General features: G+C 46.5%; 1 protein-coding gene across 1 annotated transcript; it reads left to right on the forward strand.

The window, feature by feature from the left end:
* The first annotated feature begins 1142 nt into the window (after positions 1 to 1142).
* Positions 1143 to 11683, forward strand: LOC310702345 (kazal-type serine protease inhibitor domain-containing protein 1-like). The gene is made up of 4 exons (XM_083493818.1): positions 1143 to 1736; positions 9445 to 9605; positions 10070 to 10214; positions 11533 to 11683. The coding sequence occupies exons 1-4, from the start codon at positions 1172 to 1174 to the stop codon at positions 11661 to 11663; spliced, it is 1002 nt and encodes a 333-aa protein (XP_083349944.1). The 5' UTR covers positions 1143 to 1171; the 3' UTR covers positions 11664 to 11683.

An 11683-nucleotide genomic window follows, 5' to 3' on the forward strand; every position in this document is an offset into this window, starting at 1 on the left:
TTAGAACTTTAGGTTTTTGCCCCGTTACCCTAACAGAACAAATCCACTTTTTAAAAATAGGAAACAGACTTGCAGTGTGTACAATGAGCACTGCAATTTTTTTTTAGAAAAAATGCAAAAAAATAGGAAAAACATTGTAAATTGTGGAATGAAAGAATAAACAATTTACATGTTTTGTAAACAAATTGAGATGAATGCTCAACAAAGGGCTCGTCCACACTTTAATTGTAGGAAGCAAGTGTCTGAGAGGTTTTCCACTTAACACTATTTTTTCATTTGTTCCACCACTTTCTCCAGGAAAACCCGCTCTTTACTGCTGAATCAGTGCAAACGTCAATCCACGGAATACCGTATTTTTCAGTGTATAAGACGATGCTTTTTGCTAAAAAAAAATAATAGGCAAAATTTGGGTGTCGTCTTATACATGGAAAGTGAATGGGGGGAAACGTGTTATCAATGGCAGCAGCAAGCAAGAGATTGACAGTGGTGATTGGGCGGGTGATTGGTGGCTGCAGCAAGACCTGCTGGCGATTGGCTGTGGCTGTGGCAATTGGGCAGGTGATTGGTAGCTGCGGCAAATTCTTGCAGCTGCTCCAAGCGGCAAATGTATACACTGAAGATTGGCTAAGATGATTATAAGGAAAATATAGTGGTAGTGAGAGTCACTCGTATGATAACATTTAAGGGAGGTGAAGAAAGGAGGAACACTTTTATAAATACTTCTGATTTATTTTTGGTTATTGTGGAGCAACAGATTTGATCAAAACCTGCCAGCGAGGGCAGAATTCTCCTTCTTTTTGACTGACGTTATAGAAACAAACAAGTGCTGTGCATATCCTTGTTTGGTTTCTATAACTTAACATGTTTGCAATGCAGTTACTAATTTATGTCACCTTTTGCTGGGGGATTGAGACGTGGTTAAAGAAATGCACACAGCGACAATGTAAAAAACACATGCCAGGTTCACAAGTAAAGGAGAAGAGGGTTGTTGTTTTTTTCCATGTGGGGTAGCAGTAGCTGCGTTCCAAAACTGTGCTAAAGAAACTTGACATTTACTCTTGACTGTTATTGATATGGGGAAGCTGTGATCTGGGGCTAATTTCTCTTTTAAAGCCTCTAGCGTTTGTTCCAGATTCATATTCCAAACCGAAAAGTGGAATGTGACTGTGACATGCTTTCTTTCGCTCTCTCTCGCTCTCTCTCCTCCTCCTCTTCTCCCCCTTTCTTCTGGCTTGCCTCCAAAAGGTCTTTGCTTCTTGTTGATGACATTCTCAAGATGAAACCCCTGGTGGCTACAGTTTTCCTGGTAGCCCTGATGCAACTTTCTCAGTCCTTCCCCGCCTGGTACCACAGAGGATGGCTGAGACTGCTAAGGGAAGGGGACAGCTGTGGAACATGCAACCTGGAACTCTGCCCCATGCCTACAGCCTGCCAAGCAGGGACCGTGTTGGACTCATGCGGCTGCTGTCCCGAATGCGGGAATGTGGAGGGACAGATCTGTGACTTGGACGAAGGCAGCCATTTTTACGGGCAATGCGGGGACAACCTGGAGTGCCGTTTGGATGTCCGTGACATCAGGTCTGGAGAAATCCCCGAGCCACAATGTGTCTGCAAGCTGCAGGAGACTGTATGTGGACCTGAAGGGAAGACCTATGAGAACATTTGCCAGTTCCATGAGGCTTATGCAGGAAAGGGGTTAAATGCGAGCATAAAGCACAAAGGACCATGCAAATCAGGTAAGGAAAGGCAAAGCAGAGTCTAAAGTACCGTATTTTTTGCTCTATAAGACTCACCTTTTCCCTCCTAAAAAGTAAGGGGAAATGTGTGTGCATCTTATGGAGCGAATGCAGGCTGTGCAGCTATCACAGAAGCCAGAACAACAAGAGGGATTGCTGCTTTCACTGCGCAGCGATCCCTCTTGCTGTTCTGGCTTCTGAGATTCTGAATTCCCCCCCCCCCTTGTTTTCCTCCTCCAAAAACTAGGTTCGTCTTCTGGCCTGCTGCGTCTTATAGAGCGAAAAATATGGTGCGTACCTGAAGGAAGCTGAGATTTACTAATGGTGATATTTGGCAGCATAGTCTAGGGATGCAACAGAGGGGCTTGGAAATCACTCTTTTGGAGTTAAGCAGATAAGCAATTTGTTATCTTTTTGGAGTTTAGATGAGAAATCCTATGTGTGTTTATGTAAAAGTGACTTCCACTGTTTGGTGGTGTTTACGTCCAGGTAAGGATATATGGGATTGCAGCCTGACAATGCAAGAAGTAAAACATTGACTTTATTGGGATTTACTCAATTGTAGATTTGAGTTCCCTAAGGACATAGGCACAAGTGTGATATTATGTGATCTGGAATGAGAAAATATACTCCCCCTTGCATCCGGTTTCCCCCCTTATTGACATTTCATTGGCTAAAGTTCCTCTTCAGGTAACAAACAGTAACAACGAGAAGTCCTGTTCAAAGTGTGTCTTCTGGGGCTACAAAACACTGGATGCAGAGTCCACAAAGCTTTTGTTAAGGCATGTGAACGTGCTCTGGAATTGTCAACGTAGCCTGTGAGATTAACATTGTAGAATTCACATGGGAATTGACAACCTGTTGATCAGAGGGGAGTGTGAAAATGTGAAGCTGAAGAACACAAATTGCCTGCAGATTTGTAGGGCGGCCATAACAGAGTCCTTTTACCACTATCCATGAATGAAAGGCAGGATTGAAGACTATAGGAATATGGGTAAAAGTATGGAAAAAGATTCTCTTTATTTAATAGCTAAAAAAGTAATCAACATAAAGCAGCTAGGTCCAATCTTGGTATATAAAGTTGAAATTAACAAGACAGCTACATTGATATGAAAGATCTAAATAGCCACTGTATGTCAAAATAGGAAGGTACAAGCTGAAACAATATATAATGTTTAAAGTCTCAGGTCCCCCAAATCCCTTGCAGTCTTATGCAGATTTAAATAAATCACATGCAAGGTCATGTTTCTTTTTATACCGAAGAACAAACCTTTGCATGCAGCTTCACTGCATGTGAAAAAGCCCAATGGAAAAGATAACCAAATGGAGAGATTAGTTCTTAGCCTCCTGGCAGCTTTATAGCTTGATGTGTAAATGATTCATTCTTCTGCAATTAGCATCATCGCTTTACAGGATTCCAAGAGATTTAGCACAGCCTTTGGAGTGAGGTCCAAATGGCACACAGTTCCGAAACGGAGCCAAGACGAATTTATGTAAGATTTTCCCATATGTGATTTTCTGGATTCTTCAAAGCATGCCAGTGATCTATAGCAGTCGCATGTGACACTGTGCGCACAGTGATACCTCCCAGGCACCCTGTTCATACAAAGGCACCCGGGTGTATTGACTGACAATGCCAGTGAAATGTTTTGGCAACGCTGGCATCGTCTGTGCCATTCTGCAGGCGCAGTGGTCAGAGCTCTCCATACAAAAAGCACAGGGATCTCAGGCCAGCCTAGAGGTGACATAAATTGCGCCTGTAAAATGGTAGTATTGGGCATGCAGTGAATTTTGACAGCAATTGGCAACGCTTCATATAATTTTACAGGCCCTTGCTGGGTTGAACTGCTCTTCTCCTGTTCCTTGATCTGTGTAGGACAACGTTGTATGTATATCGGAAAACGCTTGTAGGATTCCATGGGCCAATAAAACAAAGAAATGTAGGGATAAATATCTGAAGGATAATGGATTCCCCCTCTTCCCTTTAATCGTGCAGACCTAACCCTAATGTAAGGAGAGGGCTATTGCTATTGAAGATTTTAAGAGGCAGTCAGTTTGACATTCCTAGAAGTCAGGCAACATAAGGGTTGTTCTGTTCTCCCCACTAGTGAGGAATTCCTGGGGCTGTGGTTCCGTGGCTTAGCCTTGATTTCCCCTGAAATGAGAGATCCATTGAGAGCACGGGTGGAAGCAAATGGCAAATTTGCAGTTCTGCAAATATCACATCCGCTGCATCCACTTAAGATATCAAGAGACAGAGGTACCCCTTCATTACCCAGATGAAGAGAATAACACTTTTAGCTCTTTCTCAAAAGTCAAATCTGTTCCCTACTTTGTTCTCAGTTTGGGGGGATGTGTTTCTTCTTATTTGATTATGTGTTTTTAAGTGCATTCTCCCCTCTCTGCCAAGGAATGAGCAATCCTAGTCAGATGGGTGGGGTAGTTGCTGTTGTTGTTGATTATCTGATGCCTTCTTACTTGACTGAAACCCCATTCAACAATGGGAGTATAGAAATACAGGATTTCAACAACAGATATGCTTTTTCAATTCTGCATCTTCAAAAGCCCCAATCTTTATTACAGTGGTACCTCGGGTTACATACACTTCAGGTTACATACGCTTCAGGTTACAGACTCCGCTAACCCAGAAATAGTGCTTCAGGTTAAGAACTTTGCTTCAGGATAAGAACAGAAATCGGGCTCCGGCGGCACGGCGGCAGTGGGAGGCCCCGTTAGCTAAAGTGGTGCTTCAGGTTAAGAACGATTTAAGTACTTAACCCAAGGTACCACTGTACAGTGGTTGCTCATTTAATGTGTTCAAAGGAAGACATTAAATCCACTCCCTCTAGTGGCTGTATGTATATGTGTGCATATAGATATATAGATATAGATATGACATACTCTTTATTTATTTATTTTTGAAAACAACACAATTGAAAACCGCACCGACGTCCTTCAGACAAATGACAAAAATTCTAGTATTTCACAAATTTAGTCTGAACGTGAAATGGAAAACTGCACTGTAATTACATTTTTAAAAGGTGCTCTCCCCCCCCCCCCCCGCAAAAAAGCATAATGACTTTAATAGCTTGATCAAAATGAAAGTTATAAAACAGAATTTAGTGCCCAAATGAACTGGCAGCAACTCACATGGTTCACAGTTATAACTGCCCTTCATGCTGGGTTCAAAATTAACAGCCACCATTTGGAATAAAAGAGGTGGTGGTGGTAGGGGAAATCCAAGCATTCTTGTAAACAGATGGGGTGTTCGGCTTCACTGTGTGCAGCAGTGGTAAGAAGAACAAAAACAATGTTTAAAAATGCTTTAAAAATATATATGCCAGTGTAGCCATGGCTAGCTGCTGAGCTGCAATCCTACATGCAGCAAACTGCTTTAATCTTGTGGGATTTGAAGTGCCTAAATCTACTCAGGATTGCAGTCTTCTTGGCCACAGGTGGGAGGGAGAATTCCAGGTTCAGTTCTTGGGAAAGTCGCTCTCCCTCTGCAAGAGGTTATTGTGAGGGTGAAATGCTTTTAGGAGTTGCTTAGAAAAGGACAATTATTTATTGTTCATTCCCCATGCTGTGGGAACTGCACTTGCTGCAGATTGGTTATGGTGCCCTGCTCAAGGTCTGTTTGTTAACATTAAAAAGCCCTGAATAGCTTGGGACCAGGTTACTTGAACGACTGCTTCCCCCTATACCATCATCTGGGGAAATTATACTCCTGGCACCACACCCTTCATAATATCATAGGATGCAGTCCCCAGAAAATGGTCGTTTCCAGCTGTTTTCCCTGTGGCAAATATGAATCAGCAACCACCAGTTGCTTCAGACACCTTGAGATGACCAGGAGTTTGCTGACCCATAACCCAGTCTGACTAGACAGCATCTTAAAAAGTAGAGACATCACCTTGCCAACAAAGGTCCATATAGTTAAAGCTATGGTTTTCCCAGTAGTGATGTATGGAAGTGAGAGCTGGACCATAAAGAAGGCTGATCGCCGAAGAATTGATGCTTTTGAATTATGGTGCTGGAGGAGACTCTTGAGAGTCCCATGGACCGCAAGAAGAACAAACCTCTCCATTCTGAAGGAAATCAGCCCTGAGTTCTCACTGGAAGGACAGATGGTGAAGCTGAGGCTCTAATACTTTGGCCACCTCATGAGAAGAGAAGACTCCCTGGAAAGACCCTGATGTTGGGAAAGATGGAGGGCACAAGGAGAAGGGGACGACAGAGATGGTTGGACAGTGTTCTCGAAGCTACCAGCATGAGTTTGACCAAACTGCGGGAGGCAGTGGAAGACAGAAGTGCCTGGCGTGCTCTGGTCCATGGGGTCACGAAGATGTTGGAGATATTGGTTGTGTTTTTGTACTTGTTTAAAGATTTTGTTGACATATTGTTTGTTTTTAGTCTTTACGCCGCATATTTTTTGAAATATTAAGCAGTTTTCATTCAGCCATTCATAGGGAAAGTTATTTCTCCAGCTCCTTCGGGATTAAAATCTATTAGTAGCTAACTCTGGCTCTTATTAGACCTAATAGATCAGCAATTTGACCTTGCCTTGGTTTTGCAGAAGTGCAAACATGAGACCATTCTCAGTTACCACAGTCCCATTCGTCACACGTGTACTCCTAATTCTCACGGTCAGAGATGACACAGTCTACAAACAAACAACACAGCTGCAAACTCTGGTCTCAAAAACCCCAAAACAACTTATACAATTCCCAAACCGTGCACACAGGCAATTTTATGGCCCATGACACTTTCTCCCCTCCTTCCTTTCACTCTTGGGACATGATCACATGGAGATTTATCTAACCCTCTATGAAAGAGCCTCTCCAGGAGGGGAGGGATTGTGAGCGGGAACAGTTTCCCGCCTTATGCAGGGGGCGTGCTGGCCCCTGCCCTGCTCCATCGCTGGCGCGCCACGCCTCCCAGAAGAACACCCAATCGGGCGGCAGCTTGGGGGCGTGGTTTAGCTGCTCAAATGCGGCCGCGCCAGCTCTCCCCGCCATTGCACTGCTGATCTCTTCAGGCCACCCACCCACCACTCCCTTTAGGGCTTAGCTGTTTGCTTGACCTTGCTATGGACCTGTGGTTGGTCGCCCTGGTTGCCTAGGGCAGTGTTTCCCAACCTTTTTTGGGCAAAGGCACACTTGTTTCATGAAAAAAATCTCGAGGCACACCACCATTACAGCCCCGTGACGTCAGCGCGCAGCGTCACGCCGGGAGGGACATGAATTGCTAGCAAATTACATAATCACCTCCTTGAGGGCTGGCTCATCTTCTCCGAAGGCAGAACCCCATTAATTAACAGCACAGACTCACACCATAGCCAAGAAGAGGGGGGAAAACCTCAGTCATGCACATGTGGGGGCTAAATGAGGACGAAGACCAGGCAGAGAGCAGGGTTCAAATCACCCCACCTGGCCAGGACAATCCCTGGGTGCTCCCTTGGGCCACTCGCCTGACCCACCTCGCAGGGCTGTTGTTGTGAGGATAACACGGGGAGAACCACGCGCGCCCCTGGGAGCTCCATGGAGGAGAAAGCGGGCGATGAATGCAATGCACGAAATATATGAGAGGTGACCAGGTTTTGCAGGTGAGGGGCCCCTGCCAGCCTCCGCTTCCAACACCCGGCGCAACGACGCCGAAGTTTCCCCCCGGGCTCAGCTCGGGGAGCAGCGCTGCTCCCCCCCCCGGCTCCCCTTCGCCCTCCCGGCTCTCTCTGCCGCCCACTGGGGACCCCCCTCACCTGCCAAGTCCGGAGCGCCGGTGGAAGTTGCATGCATGCATGCAGGGCGCCGCGTTGCCATTGCATTGCACTGCACTCCATGCAACGCCTGCACACATGCATTGCCTTGCACGCCCGCCAAGGGGTCTCCCCGCGGTCCGATGCGTCCCCTCCGGCGCGGATGCAGCATTGCAAAAATAACCCCCCCCCGACGCAGCCCTACCTGGGGGGCAGCCTCCGCCTCCGCCGCTCCGCCTCCGCGGGGATCCCCGGGCTCCATCCTGCCGCCCGATCTCCGCGGGGGCGCAGGCAGGCTGCGTGGGGTCTGTGCGGAAGAGCCCCTGCCCGCCCGCCGCCGCTGCGCTCATTCCATGGCCGGGAGAAGAGCACTTCAAACAAAACGCCCGGCCCGCCAGGCCACGCTGGGAAACATAGTTTGCGTACCCCACGCGGGCGCGGAGCCCAAGGGCGAGGGGACTACGGATCCCGGCAGCCCCCGCGCCGGGGACAGAGGGGGAGAGGCCGGGTGCAGGGATGGAGGGACGGGTGGGCGAGCGAGTGAGTGAGTGGCAGCTGCCAAGCCTTGGCCGAGAGCCAGGAAGGGCCTCCCCGGAGGAGGAGGAGGAGGAGGGAGGCGCAGAGCGGGAGGGAGGGAGGGAACCCCAGGGGTCATCTAGTGACGGCGCCCCAATCGAAAATTTGACTTAAAAAAAAAAATCTTTCGAATTTTTTAATTTTTCCCGCGGCACACCAGGCAACATCTCGCGGCACACTAGTGTGCCGCGGAACAGTGGTTGGGAAACACTGGCCTAGGGGGCTTGGTATGATTTTTTTCCAATTGGCAAATTGGCACCGGCCTTTTGGTGTTTTCGCCTACCTCGTAGCAATCGTCACAACTTTCTTGGTATTTCTCGGTTAGGCACTGGAATAGGTTGTTGGTGTATGGAAGGGCAAGGTGTGGCCATCGCCTACCCCTTCACTTATGGGTATTCCGTTAAAGGAATCCGGCAGTCGTGGATCCTGTCCGATGCCCTGTGCGGCTGGGGGCCATGGCACGACCCCTGGTGACATCAGGGGAGAGCTTATAGTTGTATTTGCATCAACAGGCTCCCCCTACTGGTGGTTAACCCTCATCAGACTCACCCCTCTCTGAGTGGGTGGAGTCAAAATTTGCGGTTGTCCAATGCCTAAGCTGTAAAACCACAGTGCCTAGGACTTGCCGATTGTATGGTCGGCGGTTCGAATCCCCGTGGCGGGGTGAGCTCCTGTCTTTCGGTCCCAGCTCCTGCTTACCTAGCAGTTCGAAAGCACCCTTAAAGTGCAAGTAGATAAATAGGTACCGCTTTATAGTGGGAAGGTAAACGGCATTCCGTGTGCTGCGCTGGTGCAGGCTCGCCAGAGCAGCTATGTCACACTGGCCACGTGACCCGGAAGTGTCTGCGGACGGCACTGGCTCCCGGCCTCTAGAGTGAGATGAGCGCACAACCCTAGAGTCTGTCAAGACTGGCCTGTACGGGCAGGGGTACCTTTACCTTTAAAGCCTAAGCCAATACCTCTCACATGCTGTAATCAATAAAGCTGTGGCCTTTTCTAGCCCATTAACCTAATATGCTGTGTCCATGTGTCTTTATTATTCCCAAGCGGGTAACGGGTCCTTGAATCACAAACACCAAAGCTTTGTGACTTCACTAATGAGTTGTCAGGAGCTGCCAACCTTTGGGGGTTATTGGGTGCATTGAGTGAGTGCTGTGGGTGCCAGTCACAAAATGGCTGCTGTAGGGCGGTAGCATAACACACAATGCTTGTCGTAAGAAAACCTCTTTGAGTTGTCTGTTTGTTACAATCAAGCAGTGTATGAATTTTATGAAACAAGTAAATAAAATAAACAAATGAATAGAATTAGCCTGTGTTCTGAAAGCTGTTTAATGTGACTCTTGAGCATAATGATCCTCTCAATCGTGTCTCTTCCAGCTCCTGTTATTTCTTTGCCACCTCGAGACACCCAGAATTTCACAGGGAATGACGTCATCTTCGGTTGTGAGGTATCTGCATATCCCATGCCTCACCTTGAGTGGAAGAAGAAAGGAAATAAGATGTTTCTGCCAGGAGATGATGCTCATATTTCAATACAGGTATACAGTTTAAAGTAGGTAAGGCGATATAATCACCCTTTCTTTGTGGTAAACTTAGCAGGAGACACAGACCTCTCCCTACAACAAAATGGCGGCTGAAGAAGACATCTAGAATTCCTCACCTTTCAAGGCTGGGAAAAGAAAACTGAGGATTGGTTTGGGAGCAGTGATTTTTAACTTGTTCATAAATGACTTGGAGTTTGGGATGAGCAAATTGTTCAGGTTGAATTTAAAAAAACAAATCAACAGTTTGCTTGTCCTCTTTGCTCTCCTCTTTGCCATGTTGAGGAACATTGCAAAAGTAGTTGCTCCACAGAACATGACCACAGAACATATATAACGTTGCAATCAAAATCTCAATGATGTACATTTCACTGATGTCAGTGGAGTATACATGGTGAATAAATTCATCCTATTTATTATTTGACCTTCATTTATTTGTTATTTGGCTTTCATTTTCTCAGGCAAGAGGGGGACCTCGGAAGTACAGTGTGTCTGGATGGTTACAAATTCAAGGGATCAAGAAATCAGATGAAGGTGTCTACATATGCCAAACAAAAAACAAATATGGGTTTGCCTATTCATCTGCAAGGCTGAAAGTTATTGATGGTAAATCACTGTATTATTATTATTATTATTATTATTATTATTATTATTATTATTCCTTTTTCTATGACAGGGGACTCAGGGTGGTTTACAGATAAAAATAAGAAAAACTAAAAACACAGAAAAAAACAATAATTAAGAAAAAAATTAACTTTGATAGAAATGTATATCTATTAATAATATAAACAGCACGGCACCAGCCCTTTTATTAAAAACAATCAGTTCCCAAAAAGCCTGCTGGCAGAAGGACACAAAAAGACCAAGCTTTCAGTGGTGGTTGCCTGATTCTGCCAATAGGAACCCAAATTGTTCATTTCAAACCAGTATGTTTTAGATAGGGAATCTATGTTTCAGTGGACATAATGGCTTTTTGTAACCTTTGGTCACTGGCATGAAATTAAGAAGTGGTGCTTTGCCGCAGGATTTGGCAGCACGGCATTTGAAAACTGAACTCATATTTTAATGTAGTTGATGTCTTTCCAATGTCTGATTAACTCACAATATTTTTGTTTGATGCACAATTTCCCCCCTCCCATTTTCTCCCTCTCCCTAAATATGAAGCGGCCCTAGGCTATTGGCCTGTGTAATGCAGTAGTGTCTGCTCTGACTGGCAGCTGCTCTCCAAAGTCTGAGCATAGCTGTCAACTTCCAGATTTGAAAATAAGGGGCCAGCAGCCTCGAAAATAAGGGATCAGCAGCCAAAATAAGGGATTTTTCGGGCACAGGTATGTTCAACTTCTGAGCCCCTCTGAGCCAAAGGCAGAAAGCCCAGCCAGCAGTCAAACAAAGCCTCAAGCGGTGGTTCCCACAGTGCAGCAACCTGGCAAAGGGGATGCAGCAAGGAAAACCACCGTCACCTCTCCGCTGGGAAGCGCTGAGCAAAGGCGAGTCCCCAGGCAACGCAGCTGATTTGATCGGCACAAGGCATGCAAGCTCCACCGCAGTCGTTCTTAGACTCCTTATTGGGTGAGCAACGCAGCCAAGCAACACAGTTGGAGCCTCCCTCCTCCCTGGCCGGCAGGGAGGGAGGGAGAGGAGCTGCTTCCTTTGAAACCCGGGCAATTTAAGGGACATCATCAATAAGGGACAGCAGCAGGACATGGCGCTGGGATAAGGAACTTTCCCGCCAAATAAGGGACAGTTGACAGCTATGAGTCTTGAGGCACAGTCAGTCTGTTTCCCAGTCCTGCCCCCTGAACTGAACCTGCCCAGGAATGAAACTGGGCCCTCCTGCAGGCAAAAGAGGGCCCTATCCACTAACCTATGGCCACTTCCCAAAAACAAGCTTAATTGTTAACACTATATGTGCCTTTTTCTGCAGACACATCATTAACTTTCCAGAATATTCCTGGCAGCTGGAGCACAAGCGATGGCACAGATTATGGAGACGATTTTGATTCTGCTGAAGACGAGGAAGAGGCAGAATATGAATCTGGAGACTATGAAAAATGAAGCAAGTTTGGATTGTGTAA

The sequence above is a fragment of the Podarcis liolepis genome, assembly GCF_965112155.1.
Source record: "Podarcis liolepis genome assembly, chromosome: 3".
Classification (NCBI taxonomy): Eukaryota; Metazoa; Chordata; class Lepidosauria; order Squamata; family Lacertidae; genus Podarcis; species Podarcis liolepis.

Bases quoted from the DNA above. Each gene is read 5' to 3' on its own strand.
- LOC310702345 (XM_083493818.1), top strand. From the start codon at position 1,172: ATGCTTTCTTTCGCTCTCTCTCGCTCTCTCTCCTCCTCCTCTTCTCCC. The intron at 1,737-9,444 runs GTAAGGAAAGGC...TGTCTCTTCCAG, and splicing joins CAAAGGACCATGCAAATCAG to CTCCTGTTATTTCTTTGCCA. The intron at 9,606-10,069 runs GTATACAGTTTA...TCATTTTCTCAG, and splicing joins ATGCTCATATTTCAATACAG to GCAAGAGGGGGACCTCGGAA.